Source organism: Triticum dicoccoides, chromosome 5B, assembly GCF_002162155.2.
Source record: "Triticum dicoccoides isolate Atlit2015 ecotype Zavitan chromosome 5B, WEW_v2.0, whole genome shotgun sequence".
NCBI classification, from domain to species: domain Eukaryota; kingdom Viridiplantae; phylum Streptophyta; class Magnoliopsida; order Poales; family Poaceae; genus Triticum; species Triticum dicoccoides.
This window is the reverse complement of record NC_041389.1, coordinates 499265590-499284742: the sequence shown is the minus strand read 5'-3', so window position 1 is coordinate 499284742 and position 19153 is coordinate 499265590. Positions and strand designations below refer to the sequence as shown.

General features: G+C 46.9%; 3 protein-coding genes across 3 annotated transcripts; 2 read left to right on the top strand and 1 right to left on the bottom strand.

The window, feature by feature from the left end:
• Nucleotides 1–3087: 3087 nt before the first annotated feature.
• LOC119311142 (RNA polymerase II transcriptional coactivator KIWI-like) lies at nucleotides 3088–5589 on the bottom strand. Its single transcript, XM_037586772.1, has 4 exons — nucleotides 5413–5589; nucleotides 5208–5313; nucleotides 3967–3989; nucleotides 3088–3510 (listed from the first exon to the last, which is right to left on the bottom strand). Exons 1-4 carry the CDS (start codon nucleotides 5530–5532, stop codon nucleotides 3451–3453), a joined length of 309 nt encoding a protein of 102 aa, XP_037442669.1. The 5' UTR covers nucleotides 5533–5589; the 3' UTR covers nucleotides 3088–3450.
• Nucleotides 5590–7327: 1738 nt separating this feature from the next.
• Nucleotides 7328–9694, top strand: LOC119311141 (pentatricopeptide repeat-containing protein At1g71060, mitochondrial-like). The gene has a single exon (XM_037586771.1). It carries the CDS (start codon nucleotides 7573–7575, stop codon nucleotides 9268–9270), a length of 1698 nt encoding a protein of 565 aa, XP_037442668.1. The 5' UTR covers nucleotides 7328–7572; the 3' UTR covers nucleotides 9271–9694.
• Nucleotides 9695–13696: 4002 nt separating this feature from the next.
• On the top strand, nucleotides 13697–14305 carry LOC119305886 (PAMP-induced secreted peptide 1-like). Its single transcript, XM_037582285.1, has one exon. The coding sequence runs from the start codon at nucleotides 13797–13799 to the stop codon at nucleotides 14037–14039; it is 243 nt and encodes an 80-aa protein (XP_037438182.1). The 5' UTR covers nucleotides 13697–13796; the 3' UTR covers nucleotides 14040–14305.
• The last annotated feature ends 4848 nt before the right edge of the window (nucleotides 14306–19153 follow it).

The window sequence follows — 19153 nt, the reverse complement described above, 5'->3', positions numbered from 1 at the left end:
GGCCGGGCCGCGCCATGGACTGGCCGGGCACCTCGCTGGAAGGCCCTGGCAGGGCCGCAAGGCCACATGCAGGCAGTGGCTCGTCCTCTAGCCGCTCGGATCTTCACCGTCGGTGGCCCGTCGGCAGATACGCGAATGGCGGCCGGCCAGGCTCGGTGCTTGCCCAAAAGCTCGTGGGCGCACCATTGCCCCTCATCAAGTGCGACCACTGCCCAAGGATGGTCGTGCGCCGCGTGTCTACAACGCCGGAGCATCCCGGATGGGTGTTCATCAAGTGCTTAAACGATGGGGTACGTGTTTTTTAACTTCGGTTTGTGCTTTCGGATTAGATTAGTTGTGCTAACTTTAAATTTTATTGTGTAGAATGGATGCAAGTTTTGGTATTGGGAAGAAGAGTACATCGATATATTGATAGAGCGAAATCTAGTACATGTTCATGCGCTTTTAGCTAGCTTAGAGGCTGTAGATGAAACAAGTGCACTTGTTGCTAGATTAGAGGCTAGGCATGATACTACGTGTGAGGAAGCAACGTCGACTTCTGGCTTGAAGAAGAAAGGAGGATGCAACGCCGAGCCTCCTCCACAGATCAACGATGAGTGCATCGAGAAGGCCCTAACCCAACTCAAGGGAGCAGTTATGAAAGTTGGGTATCTTCTCAAATGTATTCTTGTGGTTCTTGTTTTCTTTGGCCTTGCTTTACTAGTCAAAATATGATGATGTATTGTCATGTATCAGAAATGAATGATGAAAAAAGTTTAAGGACTTGCAAAGAAAAGTGCACGCGGACAAGATGCGGTCGGGATGCGGCCGCGCGCTGGGTGCACGGCCACCGCATTCCGGAAACTGCCCGGAACGACCCCATCCCCCTACCCAAACGGACAGAATCCGGACAAAACGGACGTCCGTTTGGGGTCGCGCGGTGGAGTTGGCCTTACCACTTCCTAATTATGAGAGTGGCAACTCCTCCTCCCAACCCTAGCTGCCCCTCCTCCTCACCCCCTCCCCTCCTTCCTCCCTTGCCGCCGCCTGAGGCACCAAGGATGGTGGCGGCAGGGACTCGGTTACCCTGCTCCTGTGTGGGGAACCCCAGATCTGGAGCAGCAGCTCCATTGGCAAGGCACGGCCGACTAACAGCTATGCGGGTGGTGGATCCGGTGTCCCGGTCGCGCAGGCGGCGGGGTCCGGTGATTGTTGGCGGCCGGCAGCAGCTTCTGCGGCGGTCGGTGTGCGCGATCTGGCGCCTCCCTTTCTCCCCTGTTCGGCGTGCGGACCAGCCTGGTCGGGCCGCGCTTCCTCTCGGTCGCCGGTTCTGTACAGGAGGTGTTGCTGGTGGCAGAGATCTAGTTCGGGCGAAATCCCTGGCCGACCATGACCGGCCGCGTCGATGGCGACGGCTGAGGGCGCCGTTTCCCTCCTTGGAGGCGTCGGTATGGACTGATCTCCTCACTTCACCTGCCCCTAGGTCTCCCAAGCAAAAGCCCTAACTTTGTTGGGCGGCGGTGGCGTTCACGGCGTCGTTCCCTTCTTGAAGGCGCCGCTTTGGGAACCTTGGGGTTGGGTGGCGTTTGTGGGTGGTGGGCGAAGGCGGTGGTGCGGCCCTTTCCTAGCATGGATTTATGTCCGTTGCTTGGAGATGGACTCGTGTAGGTGGAGGTCGTCGGCTAGCGTCATGGTGGCGTCAATGGCGGAGGACCTGCCAAGGCTCGCATAGGTGAAGGTCGTCGTTTGGCGTCGTGGTGGTGTCGATGGCGGGGGACCTAGCAAGGTTGTCACCTTAGTCTGCTATGAAGATGGACCAGTGAAAGATGACGACGATGACACATGTGAGTGCATCAGATCGGTTTGAGCCCCAGACCCGGCAGATGGCTCGGTCGGGGCCTCCGGCTTTAGATGTTAGGCTTAGGTGAGAGGTATGGATATGTGGCCCAGCTTGCACCCCTTCATCATTTGGATAGGAGTAACGGTAGATTCTGCTAAGATGACAGATTCATGCATATTGTTGTTATACTTTGTAAGGTTCTCGATAATATTCAATAAAATGGACGTATGCATCTCTCAGATGCAGAGGCCGGGGTGATCCTTCTTTTCGAAAAAAAATAAGAGTGGCAACTCCGGATGGATGAAAGATACCAATGATTGTTAGAACCTCTGCTCTAGGTTTCACGGTAGCTTCCCCTTCGCTCGAAGTACACATCCAGTGCACTTGTCACTGCTCAACCACAATAAATTAACCGCCTTCTCAAACTTCCACTTTTGACTTGGATTGATTGAACGAGAAGAGAAATGAGGGGGAAAAGGAGAAAGAGGTACAAAGCCGAAGGGCAGGCATTTTGGAGTAGTAAAACCAAAATTCCTCAAAAAAAAGTACTACCTCCGTCTAGGTGAATAAGTCATTCGCGTAGTTCTAGGTCATCAATTTGAGGAATTAAATATATGTTGTATGTCATGAAAAGTATATCACTAGATTTCTACACGAATGTAGTTTCTAAATATATATTTTTTATCACATATAATACATATTTAGATAGTTAAATTGCCGACCTAGAACTATGCAAATGACTTATTCACGGAGACAGAGGTAGTAGTAAAACCAAAATTGATAACAGAAGGATGTTTCGCAAGCATGACGAAGTTTGGAATCGGTACCTTGGAATTAGCGCCCCGAAGAGACTGGACTAGATGAGGCTAAGATTATGGGGTTGTTTGGTTTGTGACTAACTTTGCCAAAGATTGCCATACCTAAGGTTAGGCAAGTTTGACCAACTTAGGCAAGTGTTTGGTTCCGGCCACACCTTTAGCAAGCCATACTTGGGTTCCACATGGCATACACACAAAAAAAATGTGGCAAGATTCCCTTAGGCTTGCCAAACTAAGCTTAGACAAGCTTGACAAAAATATGTGGCAAAGTGTGGCAATGCTAGGCCTAGAACCAAACAGCCCCTATATCTTTTATTGATTTATCCCTGTTGTAAAGAGATGCCTGGGCTCCCTTTACTCAATAGGCTTGTTAGTGCATGTCTCAAGGGGTATTTCATGTGCTAACCACAGGGTGGGACAAGATGATTTTAACACGGTGTAACGCAAGGATTTCGAATGGTTTATGCCAGGGATATATTCCGACCGTGTTTAACTGATGCAGAAGGTGGACCAGAATCGAACCACAGCCAGGGCGAAACCATAAGATTCAACTGGGATTTGGACCCGATCCCTACCAGGTAGGGGCTAACTGAATGATACCTTACTACATCTACAACCACGATGCACAAATCTAACCCCTCAAACGCCAGTCGACACGCCCGGTCAGTGTCCGGGCGTATCCCTTAAAACCGTTCTACCATTAGCATTAGGTCACCTTCACGACAGCAATAGTTACAGTCCACCATAAGTGCATACTTAAGCAGCAAATGAGCGAAACTTTGCCCAGCAATGTCTCCTTAGCTGCTTTTCCGATCAAGTGCTCTCCTTGATGGCCTCGTCTATAGCTTCGATGTTGTCCCTCAGTATCTTCCACTGCACATGTAAAAAAACTAGTGAGCTGCTACAGGAAGGAAGTGATGGTTTGTTGCTGCAAAACCAAGTAAAGATCACAATAGTTGGTTGCTATCAGAGTACCACCTATACAGCAAGTCAATCACAGCCAGCAAAGACAATCATGACATGTATGTGGCAATAAGCCTGAACTTGACGTTAAGTGCACGAAAATTTAACATATTAAGGTACTTGTGATCATGTTCCTGTAACAGACAGCATGAGAGATGGGTACTGAAACTAGAATTATTCGGCTTTAAGGTGGGAGTATCTTCATGCTCAAAAAAGGATGTCAAAGCTTGCCAAGAAATTTTCACGCCGGCTACTAGATATTCTAATGCATCATCCACGTTTCAGACAGATCATGATCTATCTTTTCAGGGCAACAGATTTGCTTTATGCGCATAAGATACAAAGAGATGTAGAAATGCATCTTACCTGATCCATTGAGAGCGATATACCTGAAAAAAGGGAAACAAAATAATAAGCTGAAAAGCTATAGCATCATCTTGAACAATTATTACAGATAGTACATTCTTTTAAACTGAAAACATTACAGATAGTACTTGAGCTGGAGGGAAATAAGCAAAAAAATGCCACCATGTGTACGTCCAAATTCCAATAGAATGCACCCACACTCAACATATCATTTCTTCCAACTGGTATTTAATGACACTGAATGAGTAGAACATAGAACGGTATTCTGGGTTTAAAAATGAAGTCAGCTGCATAGGTACACATTCAGACGTTTATTATACTCTCACAAAATCTAAGAACTTAACTCATTTATATCTATCAACTAGGATAATGAAATATTTGTAACCGGAAGTATGAGCCCCTGCTTCATCATTTGACCAAATATTGCATTTTCAACTGATCCAAGAAGTGCATAGACATGGTAGTCAAGGATTAACGTCAACACGTCAGACGCGGATTAAATGGGGATAGTCCCTACCTACAGCTATGATAAGTATTTTGCAGAATGTCATGTTCATCACCTGCTTGAGCTTACAACATAGTGTGCTAAGGTTACACAATGATGCTCATTTCTGTATGCCTGTTTCAAGATATGGACACCCGTCCATTATAATGATAGTGGGTGAGGAAGTTGTATCAAGGCTGAACACATTTCATTGGTGTAATCCAACTAATTGTTAAAGGGAAGAATTTGTTGTTGCACTTCCTACGGCTCATTCATAAATCATTGACTTAATAGAGTGCTTTACACTTAACAGAGTACCATTACCAAGTACAAACAATAAAAAGGCAATTACGGGCCACATGTTATGTACTTGACCACTAGATGCATCAGGTGTCCCCAAGATTCAACATATGTGTACCTTCCACGTAGGCGAAAGAAACGCAAGGTGCTGACATTCAGACAATACACACATTTCAGATCCACATGGATTATGGATATGCAGGCGCACAGGCAAACATTCAGGTTTCAAACATGCAGCCTGGAGTGTCAGAGAGCATTCAGGCTTCAAACGTACTAGCCTCTACTACTGCCAACAATTATACAATATGCATGATGCCGCTACTGCCCGCACGAGTGGCAGGCAGCCAGGGAAAGGAAATGCAATCCCATCCAACTGATGAACCGAGGCCACACAGCACGCACTTTGGACATTTGGCACCCGTGGGTGTTTCCGAACAAGAAAGAAATGGCAGGATACCTTTGCGGGTCGGGAGGCTCTTGCCGTCCTTTTCGTAGAACTCGCGCATGTCGACCATGACCTTCCCGTTCCAGCTCCTCACTGCCACCCTCTTGTTCTTCGATATCTGAAGAGCGAGAATGAAAAAAAATCCACGGGTCTAGGGTTTTAGGGATCTGCCTTTTGAGAGGGAGCGCTGGGTTGGTCGGGAGTACGGAGCCAGAACCTGCGCAACGACGATGCCGTCGTCGGTTTCCTCGGAGGGGCCGTCCTTCCCGGCCGCCTGGCGCTTGGCCGGCGGCTGGCCGCCGCCGCCGCCGAAACGCTTGTTCCCCTTGAGCCCCATCTCCCTGGATCTCTCCGCCGAGTCTGGCTTCCTCAAATCCTCAACTGCTTCAGCCCGACTCGCCCGGCCGAGTTGGAAAACCGTTCGGGACTCGGGAGCATTCGATTGCTAGCGCTCGCCTGGGCTGGCGGCCCATCACGTTCATATGTGGCCCATTATGTTCTCTCTTTTTTTCCAACAAACAAAGAGCGGCTTCTTCTAAAAAAAAACCCGGTGGGTTGACCCGATCTGAATTGTGGAGACCACTACGACAAGGGTCAATTTATCATTTTTCTTTGAGGTTATGGGTCAATTTATCATTTACCCCACCTTTGCTATGTCTGGGCCAAAATGCCCAGCTTATATTCATTAAAAATAAACATCTATCTTTCCAAATAACAGAAATCAGAGGGTGAATAAGACCAGAAAAGACCCTTAACAAAAAACAAAATGATAGTACCGGATGCAATCTAGAATGCCCTCCCCCCCCAAAAAAATTGTCCAAAAACTAAGCTGCACAAAAAGTTCGGATTTCTGATTCTGGAAAAGGGGCCAAAGAGAAAACCAGATTCCAAATTTCTGTCCAGATTTGTTTATTTTGGTTAAAAAGTTAAAGTATCCAGAAAAATGTGAAAATTTTACAGAAAACAATAAATATCATAGTAAGGCACTCTTGAAATTTCATACAATTATGAACAAGTACCAATGAGAAAACGACATTTCAAATTTCTATCTAGATTGTTTCGCCCCCAAAAAATCTATCTTTCATCCAAATTTTGGAAAAAAAAAGACACGAGAAAATACAGAAAATCGAGTATAATGGATGGGAATATTGTTCATTTTTTTAACCAGTACATATGGTGGCATTACTGGAGGAGCAGTCCAGCGGCCCGACCAATGGATATGACAATATCAACTAGAAACTGTTGGTTATGTTTAATATCGGGCATTTTGTCAAGTGGTGTATCAAAGATATGCCATGTACCCAACTGCAATATGTGACACGGCATTTTGACATAGTCAGAGTAAAGGTCGGGCAAATGGCTAATTGTTGGCGTCTAGGGAGAATTGAACGAGACATGGACGGTGATGTGCCCAAGGTCGTGACTCAGTGATCTTGGCGGAGGCCCGAGGAGGCGGTTCCTGGCGGCTTGGTAATGCGGCAGCGACGTGCTGCCTCACGGTTGTAGACGCCTGCACCAACTGAAGAGTGTACGATGGCAGCTCGCGTGGCTCCCTTTGTGGCAAGCAAGGAAGGCGGCGAGCTATGTGATGGACGTGGGAGAGCAGAGTCGGCTAGGCCGTCAGATGCTCTGACGACCAGTGCTGCGAGCTGCCTATGTGAGGGGAATAGGCGGTACGAGATGAGAGTGTGTGTGAACCGTTTTTTATGACAGTTATTGCGTTATCTGTCTCAGCTCCATCTTCTTGATGTCATAGATGCAACTCCGTAAAAATGCACTAGTGGGCAGCCAACTTTTCCTTCGCAGCTCCACAAAGTTAGGGCGTTCGACGCAATTCCAACTATAAAGTTGAAGAAGTTGGCGGTTGCGCCGAACATGCCTTGCTCACTCAGATAATTGAAAACCGCAAAGGAGAGAAGGCGGCAAAGGGAGCTCCTAGATTCATTTGCATGTGGGTGGACCTCCTCGCTCAATAATTTTTTTTAATACATGCTCGACCATCATCAGCATTTTTGGGTGAAAGCCTGGTTTCGCGTTACAAATATTTTTCTCGATAAATTTGATCATATAAGTTTAAATTTTATGAAAATCTGTACTGCATACACGAAGTAAGTCTGTCCGTATAGCAAACGCTCCACCATACACCACGACGGGCTCGGCTCTTCACTTCACCGACAGGATTCGCCGCCGCGTAGCTCCCGCCCAGGCTCGCCGCCGCATCGTCCGTCATCCGCCCTGGGGCTGCGGGAGTTTACAACTCGCCAAAACATCCATCCGGGGTCCCAGCTGCCGGCCAGGTCGATCGCCACCCCTCTCCTCCGAAATCGTTCCCCACCAAAACATCTCTCGTCGCCGCCACGCTCCACGTCCAGGCAGGATGCGCTGCCTCCACCGCGCGGGCGCGGCCGCCCACCTGCTCCGCTCCGCGAGGAGCGGCCCGGCCAAGCACGCTCGCATGGCCCTGGAACAGATGCCTCCGCCGCCTGCCGCCTTCCCGTGTAGCGCGCGCGCCCACCACCTGCTCGGAGGAATGCGCGGCCAGTGGCTCTGCACGGCGACGGGGTCCACCGGCGCCCCCGACCTCGCCATGGACCAGCACTTCACCGAGGTGCCCGGCCCGGCCCTCGATGTCTCCGAGGCGGCAGAGCTCACCGGCGCCCACGATCTCGCCGTGGACCAGGACTTCACTGTGGTGCCTGGCCCCGACCTCAACGTCTCCGAGGAGGCGGAGAGGGTCTGCTGCGTGCTGTCCACCGTTCCGGAGCCGAGGGTGGCGTCGGCCCTCGACGCGCTCGGGGCCTCCGTGTCGCCTCAGCTCGTGGCGGAGGTGCTCAAGAACCTGAGCAACGCTGGCATCCTCGCCCTCGCCTTCTTCCGCTGGGCGGAGAGGCAGCAAGGCTTCGTGTACACGGCGGAGAGCTTCCACAACCTCATCGAAGCGCTCGGCAAGATCAAGCAGTTCAGGCTGGTCTGGAGCCTGGTGGAGGCCATGCGGTGCCGCGGCTTGCTTTCCAAGGACACGTTCAGGCTCATCGTCAGGAGGTACACCAGGGCAAGGAAGGTCAAGGAAGCCGTCGAGACGTTCGAGAAGATGGCCGGCTTTGGGCTCAAAGCAGACTTATCAGATTACAACTGGTTGATCGACGTGCTGAGCAAATCCAAGCAAGTCAAGAAGGCGCAAGCCATCTTCAAGGAGATGAAGAGGAACGGAAAGTTTGTTCCCGATTTGAAGACCTACACCGTCCTCATGGAAGGCTGGGGCCATGAGAAGGACTTGCTGATGCTTAAGTCGGTGTACCAAGAAATGCTTGATGCAGGCCTGAAGCCTGATGTTGTGGCATATGGGATGCTCATTAGTTCCTTTTGCAAGTCTGGCAAATGTGATGAGGCCATCAAGGTGTTTTGTGAGATGGAAGCCACTGGTTGCATGCCAAGCCCTCACGTGTATTGCATGCTTATCAATGGGCTTGGCTCAGAGGAGAGGCTGGATGAGGCTTTGAAGTATTTTGAGCTTTCTAAGGCCAGTGGGTTTCCCATGGAGGTACCTACATGTAATGCAGTTGTTGGGGCTTACTGCAGAGCCTCAAAATTCCAGCATGCCTTCAAGATGGTTGATGAGATGAGAAAGAGTGGAATTGGTCCGAATTCCCGGACTTATGATATTATTCTTCACCATCTTATAAAGTCTCAGAAGATAGAAGAGGCTTATAATGTGTTCCAGGGAATGGGCAGGGATGGTTGTGAACCTCAGCTCAACACATATACAATGATGGTTAGTATGTTCTGCAGTAATGAAAGGGTTGATGTGGCCTTGAAGGTGTGGAACCAAATGAAGGAGAAGGGTGTTCTGCCATGTATGCACATGTTTTCCGCATTGATCAACGGATTATGCTTTGAGAACAGGCTGGAAGAAGCTTGTGTATATTTCCAGGAGATGTTGGACAAAGGGATCAGGCCACCTGGTCAGCTTTTCAGTAATTTGAAGGAAGCTCTTATTGAGGGAGGAAGAATTAGTCTGGCACAGGAGATGGCTTTGAAGTTGGATGGATTACGGAAAACACCTATGCGCCGTTGAGGAATCATGCAAATAATCTATTGCAGCAACATATGGCTTTTGGCTATTAGAAAACAATGTAGCTTGTCAAAATTTTAGTAACAAAGAAAACTTCAGAATTGCCGATCTTCAACATTAACATTTCCATTCAATTTTATAGTATTTTATGAAGGCCAATTTAGTTTCAGTAGCATCAATATAGGGGGAGAGACTTACCTGGTTGTTAATTTGCATTGAACGAGCTCAGCTAAGATGGTGTGATGAGATAACCGAATCCTTTACAAAATGCATGGTAAAAAACTGTGTATTATTCTTTTCATTAGCAACTACAACCATAGATAGACGAACCATGGTCTGGAACAGATCAATGACAGGTTGAGATTGCTCGTAGATTTTAGCATTGACTATACACAAAAAAGACAAGAAGCTGGGATATACAGCAAAGCAGGAGCACATTCTTGAAACTGGTAACTGCGTAAAAACTGTATCTGGTTGGATTTCTGTTTTTGTTCATCAAGAATATGGTCCAATGGAAGATAATTTATTATGAGTTGCTGACGTTTTCATTTCAGCTTCATCTACACTTTACTTTTGTTTGGTCGTAATTTAAAGTGCATGACAACTTCATTTATGTTATATTTGGGTAACAAATCCCTTCAGCTATACAAATTCCTCAAGCAAAGTTCATGTAGCCCATTATCTCATAAGCATCCATGTGTTTTATTTTATCAGTCAGGTTGCAAACTTTTCGTCAATTGCCTTCTCTTCTATTCTCCCCTGTTTTTCTTTGCCATCATTAGAATCACACTCTACTCAACCAACATTATCCTGCCACTGGTGGCGGCAGTACCTTTAGGGTTTCATGGAATAGATAAGCATTTTATATCGATGCCTGTCCTAATCAGCAGATCATTACTATAGTTTGTTGAGTGTCAAAACCTTGCATGTTGTGCCTTCTTTTTAGTTTTCACATAAAGCCAAGGTGTTCCCCTGTTTAGAGTTTCATTAGACAGAAGCCGGTACTGAACCACTTCCCTTTATTGCTTCGATATGATTTTTAAGATTGCTTTTTAACGTTGTTCAATCTAACTTATCAGTAAAAGAAACTCACTGTTCGTTCTGCCTTGATTCTCTGGCCACATTTCTTTGGTTGGGTTAGTGAAGGCCAATGTCAAGGCTGCTTTACTCACTTTCTTTGCCATACACAGGTCCTTCTGTGTGTTGCTGCTGTCAGTCGCGGCCTTGCTGCTTAGAGGACAGGAGGAGCGTCAGGGGTCTTTGCTGCATCTGTGGGGGTACTGGCCAGAAGTAGGTGAGCTAAAATACTAGGCCCCATCTCTGCTTGATCTGTTCAGCCAACTGAATTTGGTCTCGTTACTTATTTCTGTTTCTTTTGGTGTATGTGAAGTGATACAACTTTATTTCCGTTGCTGTCATCTTGCTTTTCGTGAGCTAATTCTGTACAGTCAAGCTATCGTTTACAGTAATGAGTGGACGATGGCCTGATAGAGGTTTCTCCGCAATGCATGGTTAAGTGTTGTCCTACCTCCTATCAGAGGTTATTGCCGTCCATATTCATATGCATATGCTTTTATTTTCATGTTATTGTTATCCATGTTTCACAAGCTGAGGTGGTCACCTTTGATCTAATACCCGCGACTCTTCTATACTGTCTTCATCCTATTCGTGCTAAAACATACTCCCTCCGTCCGAAAATACTTGTCATCAAAATGAATAAAAAAGAATGTATCTAGAACTAAAATACGTCTAGATACATCGCCTTTTGTTCATTTTGATGACAAGTATTTCCGGACGGAGGGAGTACTCAGGTTCCAACTGAAAAAATGGGCTCCTGGTTTGGTCTAAACATTATTAGAAAAATAATTTGGTTGCATGTACTAACGTGTTTCGATTGTATACAAAGAACAGATTAATGAATCCTAGGTTATGCAGTGATTTCTAGATGATTCATTGTTGTGTGTGTGTGTGTGTGTGTGTGTAGCACCCTAGCCTCATACCACATACGTGGAAAACGTGCAACAGAGTTTTTTTTTGCCTGTTGCTTGTTAGTTAGCCGTCTCGTTGCGTTTGTGTCTTAATTATAATCTGTTGACGAGAAGAGCAGTTGGACCACTGTTAGAGGAACTTCTGCCTCTGGATTGTAACCCTATTATAACGGAATAAAGCCCTTTTCCACTTGCAAAAAAAAGAAGTAGTTGGATGGTCCAAAGAGCAAAAACACCATGTGTTAGTCGATGATACATAAGTGAAGCATGACCGCAGTCCGCAAAAGACTAAACTGAATCCAACCGGCAACATACAGCCAAGGATTCGATGGCTGAGAACCCCATGTGCTCCCTTTCTGCTGTGGAGGGTTCGTTCACTCGATCCCAAGTACTAATGCTAAAACATGACTAAAGCTCGTAGCTTAGCAAGCGCGTTGCTGGGTTGGACAGTGGGAACACGTACGTACGTCAAGAGTGAAGCTATGTTTCTTTTCGTTTCGTTTATTTATTAATGACACCGAACCTGGCAGCTAGAGTGAAGTACTTTCCGCAGGCTTGGCTCCTGAAAAACTTTACGGTGTCTCAGATTCCCTCAGGCGATCTGAAGAAAAGAACCTCTCAGTTGGTACAAAAGCCATCGAGGCGAACGGGCGGTGGTCACCGTTCACACGCACGTATACGCATGCACTTTCCTCGTCGATCTCCCCGTACAGCACACCGCCACAGAGTTTGAGCCCTCGATTTTTTTTGTTTTGAAACGAGAGCCCTCGATTCTGACCCTCCCTGCAGCGGTATCGAGTTGCTGACCCAATGATGCATGTCTGACTTGTTGAGCCATTGACCGTTGTTTGTTAGTTAGCCGTCGTACGTCCCGATCCCATGTTGGACTTGTTGAGCCGTCACTCGGTTCCTCTGCGTCCAAGTATTAATTTGTTGACGAGAAGAGCAGTTGGATGATCCAAGGCAAAAAAGAAACATGTTTTATCCATGATCGATACGGCAAGCATGAACGAGCGCAGCCACCACAACTAATCCAACCGGCAACCCTCCATTTCTGCCCTCGACCCACGACTCGATATGGAGTTTCTCTCAAATAGACCGTCCACATGTAAAAATAATCAACTTTTGAATCATCCGAGGCAAAAAATAGCTATCCAACTAATGATTCATATGCCAGAAAAATTACATCTCCGCCTCCTAGAGATGTAAAATACCACACCTCGCGGTGCAAATTTACATCGCCGGAGGCAGGAGATGTAAAAACTGAGGCCTCGCGCGGACGCCCGACCGCTCTTCAGTTCATTTCCCGCCCGCCGCAGCTCCCCCTCCCATGGAGAAGGGTGTTCTGCCATGTATGCACATGTTTTCTGCATTTCCCGCCCGCCGCAGCTCCCCAGGCCGGCTTCTGGGGGCTCTCGGATGACTCCGAAGAGTCGTACTGGATGCCCTCGGACGACGAGTAGTTCTGCTAGTTTAAGTTTATGTCATCTATGTTCGAATTTGATGTTTGAACTATGTTGAGACCAAGTAGTAGTTGGTCATTTTCAGAATTTTACATCTTCGTTTTGAACCATCTGTTGGAGTTGCTTTTTTACATCTCCATTTTGAACCACCTCTTGGAGTTGAGTCTTTTTCAAAGATGTAAGAAGCACTTTTTGGTGATGTAAATTCTTACATCACCAATTTGGAGCATCAAAATATACATCATTTATTGAAAATGCTCTAAACCATGACTCTTTTATAACGAAAAACCTGAGCCAGAGTGAGGACGCATGGTCCGCAACCGGGCAGGCACCTGGAACTTTCGGTACCACCTCAGGAAGAAGGTCAGTCTCTGGTTGCATCATTGCATGATACTACCAACGACTTGGTCTCTCTGGTTCGCACGCGCGCCACCCTACGGTTCAGGACCTAGGCAAAGAAAATAATCTCTTTTTTTTGCATGGTGCAAAGAAAGAAAAGAATCTCAATTCTGCAAAAGCCAACGGCAAAGCCATCCAGCCAAGCCCGGTGATCGTATTCACACATATACTACTACATACGTATGCACTTTCTTCCTTGTACGTAAAATAATCCGAGCCCTCGAATCTGACCATCCATTTTCCCATGAGCTAGCGGTACACGTATCATATTTGCACACCGCCAGCCGTGACACCATCGGCTGGAAATGCCGGGTCTCCTTGACTTGCAGGCCAAGAAGAGGCAGGAATTCTCAGCTCGTCGGTCGGTCACTCGGCAGCCCCTACACCTTTTCTCCATGCCGATCGATTGGTCAGCAGATGTACACGCGCCATTGGAATCTCCTCCCTTTCCACCAAGTTTATACATTCTGCGACTGCGAGCTCAGCAAACACGTCAGTCAACCTCACCGACCCGACCCTATCACCGCCACTCTATAAATACACGCTCGCGCACCCGACGAACCACACCAACCAATCAGTCAACCGTCCTAAAGCAGACGCGCTAGTAGTTTCTTCAGAGTTCAGGCGCACTCCGCAGAAGCAGCGTCTTCGATTCTCGGCTTCTCGGCAGTTCTCTGTGATGGCATCGTCTTCGAGTCGGCGCGCGGTGGCTCTGGCAGCGCTCGTGGTCGTCTTTCTGGTCGCCGGAGCGGGCCTTGCTGGCGCGGCGCGGCCGGCACCGGCGGAGAGGAGCGGGGACGGCGCGATGTACTCGGCGGTGTACCCGGCCGCGGTGGTGGTGGCGGACAGGGCGAGGGAGACGGTGGAGATGCTCATGGCGAGGCTGCCGGCTGGGCCCAGCCCCAAGGGCCCCGGCCACTAGCTACGCACGGACGGCAAGGGCGTCGCTGTCGGGCTGATCGATCGATTGGTCTCATCTGCCTGTGAATAGTTCAGGGTACATAGACACACGAAGGTTATACTAATTTCACATACTACATAGTATGATGATTCTTTGATACTTTTCTTCTTGTTTTACCTTTTCTTTTTGGAAATTGTTGATACGAAGATTCAAGATTGTATATGGAGTATGACCCTAGAGCGGCACACTCGGTCTTGTTTGAACTCACTAATTGGCACCTAGGTCGCGCTTGATGAGTTGTGGCTGTTGACGGTAGAAACTTGCTCAATGTTCATGTTATACGTGTTATTATCTGCTTTGCTGCCTGATGTTACCTGCCAGCCATACGTCTCATAATCGGACGCATACCCTGTATATATCGACATTGCTGAGGTTGTTAAACTCTGAAACTGTCAAAGTCTGAACTCGCATGTTTGTCACTTTCTCACACCCATACCTGGCCAAATGGGCCTGCCTGGCACGGCCCGGCCCGGCCTGAGCTACACGGGCCAGGCCCGGCACGGCCCGGCCAGGCACGCTTAGTACACGGGCCGTGCCGGGCCGGCACGCGTGCTGACATCCGAGGCCCAGGCACGGCCCCTGACTTAAACGAGCTGGCACACTGACCCGGTAGGCACGCAAGCACGGGACGCCCTCGACTGCTCGTTGCCACGAGCGCACTAGCGTTGCCTCAAAGAGAAAAAAGGAGCGCACTAGCGCATGAATTTTTTAATCGATCGATCGTACGAAGCGCCGCTCCCACCGCTCGCTAGTCTTTTTTTAGACAAAACAATCCTCCTTCCGCTAGACTTGCCTGTCGATCGTACGAGAGGCAAATTTGATAAATTTAACCTATAGACGAAATTAAATCACAGAATGAACTGTCCGTGAAATTATTTCACGCGGTTGACCCGTGGCGCCTAGCTCTCAGGCGCTGCACTAGTGCAACGCCCGGGAGCTAGGTGCTGCACTAGTGCAACGCCTAGGAGCTAGGCGCTACACTGTATAGTGTGGCGCCTAGCTCTCAGACGCTGCACACCACTTAGTAATTTTTTGATCACACGTGTGCGACGCTGGCCGTGTAGCGCCTATCTCTGAGGCGTTGCACAATGTAGTGTGGCGCCTTCGTGGCGGGCGTCACACAAAAAGGTCAGCCGCGTGAAATAGTTTCACGGATAGTTCATTCTATGATTTGATTTCGTCTATAGGTTAAATTTGTCAAATTTGCCTGTACGAGACACTCCTCCCCGCTCGCTGGTCGTGCCGTGCCGGGCTGGCACGCGTGCCTGGCAAGGCAGCCCAGGCACCGCCCTAGCCGGGCCACGTGCCAGGCACGGCCCACTAAACCACGTGCCGTGCCGGCCCATGACGGGCCAGGCACACGGGCTATCGTGCTGGCCCGACAAGACCGGCCCGTTTGGACAGGTTTGCTCACACCACGTGCCAACGTGCAACAGAGTGTCTCCACGTCAAGACTAAGATCTTTTTCTCTTTGCGAAAAGACTTAAGACTTCAGTGACCGCAATATTTTTTGTAAAAATCTTCCGGTCTATTCACGTTCAATCATGACAGTACAACGAACATCAGAAATAATGAAAGTTATATCTAAATTCGTAGACCATCTAGCGACGATTACAAGCACTAAAGCGAGTCGAAGGCGCGCCGCCGTCATCGTTCCTCCCTCGCTGGAGCCAGACAAAACTTCTTGTAATAGACAGTCCATAGAATTAACGCACCATAACAGTAACCGCTGCTGATGAAGAGTATGTTAATATTACAACTTGTCCCTCAGGGAAGTAAAATACATTAAACCATGTCTTTGGTCGATGGAACTACGACAGCCCAAACCGTACGTTAAAGCCCATAATTTCCTTGGCTGAGAAACATGGTTCTTCGTCTCTTACACCATTCTTTTGATTAACTAAAAAAAGAACGGTCTTTTCTGAAGTTTGCAGCATTTGATGATGGAAAATGTGAAAAGGTGGGAGGCGAACGAGAAAAAGACCTTGGGATATACTCAGGCTGGCTCAGGTGGTTAGATTCTTTATGGTGAAACCAGCCCACCAGGGTCAAGTCTTAGACTTGACATTGGTGCTTGCATTTTTCTGTATTTATTTCAGCCTTTTCGGTGATGTTCATTCAGTGGGAGGAGATGTTTATGATGACTTCGTCAATCTTAAGATGATTAGAAATATCTCTCGAGATACATTTTATGCATATATGTTATAGGTTTCTTTACAAAGATATTTTTAAAATATTAGCGCGTATAGCTATACTACAATCTATGTAAGTTGCTCAACCTAATCTACCAAACAGTACAAATTTTGCAGATTTTAACATTTCGTCTATCTTGGAGAATTCAACTGGATTATATGTTTTATTTAAGAGCAATGTATGAAATTAATAACATAAACCATGTTGCAAAAATGTGGTTCTAATCCATGTAAATCTACTTGCACTGATAGATGTTAGAACTTTGTAACATTCAATAATGTATGCTGATATTTTTTACGAAATTTTATCTTATGGCTAGAAAAAAGATAACAAGTAAAAAAGTTTAGTATAAACAATGAAACTATTTGATGTTAGAGGACGAGGACCGCAATACTATGACAAGCTGCCCTGTATTGCTGGAGCATCAACGTTATCATCCATGGTTACTGTTCCCTTCTGATAACTTACTTGCGCTCACCATTACTACACACTTTCTGGAAAGCTGCATGAGTCTCCAAGCCAACACCCTTCCGTACTACAGCCAAGTTTCACATATCTCTCCACCAAGTGCTCCTGTAGTTGTTCCTCTTCTATGACCTTCTAACACTCCCAGCAATCATTCTCCTTGTTGCGTTGGGCGACCTCAGTAGTCAAATCACCACCTCACCCACTGCCGGCACATTCACAAAATTGATACACGCCTCCGCAATAGCCCACGACCATCGAACACAATGACCGTTGTGAGATCTCTCCTATGGTTCTAATGACATACTGATGTATCAAGTTTTTCACATTGCATTAGGGTTCATCTAAAAAGGAAAAGGTGTGCCTATCAATTCATGTCCCTATATATACAATGTACAAATTATGTTTTAGTCCCTCTACATTTCTAATATCCAGAACAAGGGCATTGAACAATACTCCACATAGCCGTGACAACCACTGAAAACAAGCAATAGTATAGTTCTTATGCTCCTAGCATACTGGAAATCCAAAGGTAGCTCTATGTGTCAACTAGACAATGACAATTGTTCTGAACTTTTTAGTGAAGTGTTTGTTTTGATCATTTTCATTTCATATTAGACCATTAACAAAAACTTTTGATTACCCTCCATCGTCAATGTTATCATTTGCTAACCAACCGACAATCTAATTCATTTGTTAAATCTCAATCTATGGTTCTCCTCTGGTATTGTACCATAGGGGAATTACATTTTTTTGTCATGAGCTTGAGTTGTTAGATACAATCATCGTCGGAGTTCTTACCTATTTGTTTCAAATGGTTTTTTGGTAATAAAACGTAGTCCTCGTAAGAAGCACGCTGCTATTGACCAAGTGTCATGATATTCAGAGGTCTGAAGGTACAATCCCCACCTCCTTATTTTGTGTGGATGCCTGTCACCCAAAATGTTCATCGCTTCTGTGATACTACTTCAAAGTTCAGACACCAAGTTAATGGTTTTGTAGGAACTGCACATGAGTGCAACATGATATCAGGCGTCGTAGACTCGGCTCTACAAGAATGTTGTGATGTGAATTTTGTTAATGAATTGTTAGTTGTTAGCACCAACCTCGAGGACATGGCGCCGCCCGATGATTCTCCTTCCTTTAGGGCCGACTCCCTGGTCAAGGAGGAGGTGGACCACACGACGCATGTCATGACCGAGTGTGCCATTGAGGACTACTTGGCCACGCTCGTTCAAGCGAACCCGCGGCTCCTCGCCGAGAACCATGCGGTCTACGAGTCCCTCAAGGACGAGTGGAAAGCCAAGGGTATTTGCTAGATGATGGCCTGCCTTCATGTTGAGTAGCAGAAGTTTTTCAAGGAGCTCGACAAAAAAAAGCACCGCCAGACGAGAGCGATGACCCGATCCCGCTGAGTTCACTGTACGCTAGTGTCGAGGATGATGGGTCTTCCACTGAGTGGGAGATGCCCACCTGGTCTGACTCCATGATCACCGGCTTCACCGACTACCAGTCTGGGTAGAGCTCCATTCTCATAGTAGCCTAACTAGATACTTTGAAGTCTATGTAGTGAATGTAGCTGCTGATGTCGACTCGGAGTTGAACATGAGTAGAACTTGTGATGCTTTTGGGTATATGAATCATCAACGTTGCTTATGTTCCATGTGTTCTTCTAACCTTGTGTTGTTCCTCTTGCTTGTTCAAATCTTGTTCTTCTGTCTTGATTGAAGTGGTATGTGGTGCACATAGGGAGGTGTCCAAGAGCATACGATCCATGGCAGACATGCCATGAATGTATGTCTGGTTACAAAAACAACTCCTTTCAAGGGTTTAAGACTACGCATGAGGCAGATGATTCTTACATTAAGTTCATGCTCAAAGCGAAGAGCAATGTTGGAGTAGGCAATGGTGTAGGATAAATCGGATTTGGTGGGCTAAAGAATTTAATAATCTTCGTCTAGTTCGTCGTTATTATGGTGTTTATGTTATCGTTTCTATGGTTAGTACAAAGGAGCGAATGCTACTTCTTTTCTATAAGACATAACCAACACCATTATCTGATGAAATTGTTTGTTGTGATTCTTTTGCAAATGCTCTCGGAAAAATATGAATGCTATGACAGAGCATATCTAAGAGCTAGTGTCCACGAAGATCATCCTAGTCTGAGCGTGTGTGGTGCTTGTTGTTCTTGAACTTCATATCTTACTTATTCTTATTTGTGAACTTGGAACTCGTGCTTGGTTGTGAACTTATGCTAATATATGGACTTGTATGATTGTTTACTTATGAACTTGGAACTCATGCTTGGTTGTGACCTTGGACTCATGCTTTAGGTTCTGACCTTCTTATATATTGGCAAGTTCTTAATGGCTCCATATATGTTGTCTGAATTGCAGGGTTGTCCCAACAAAAAAACA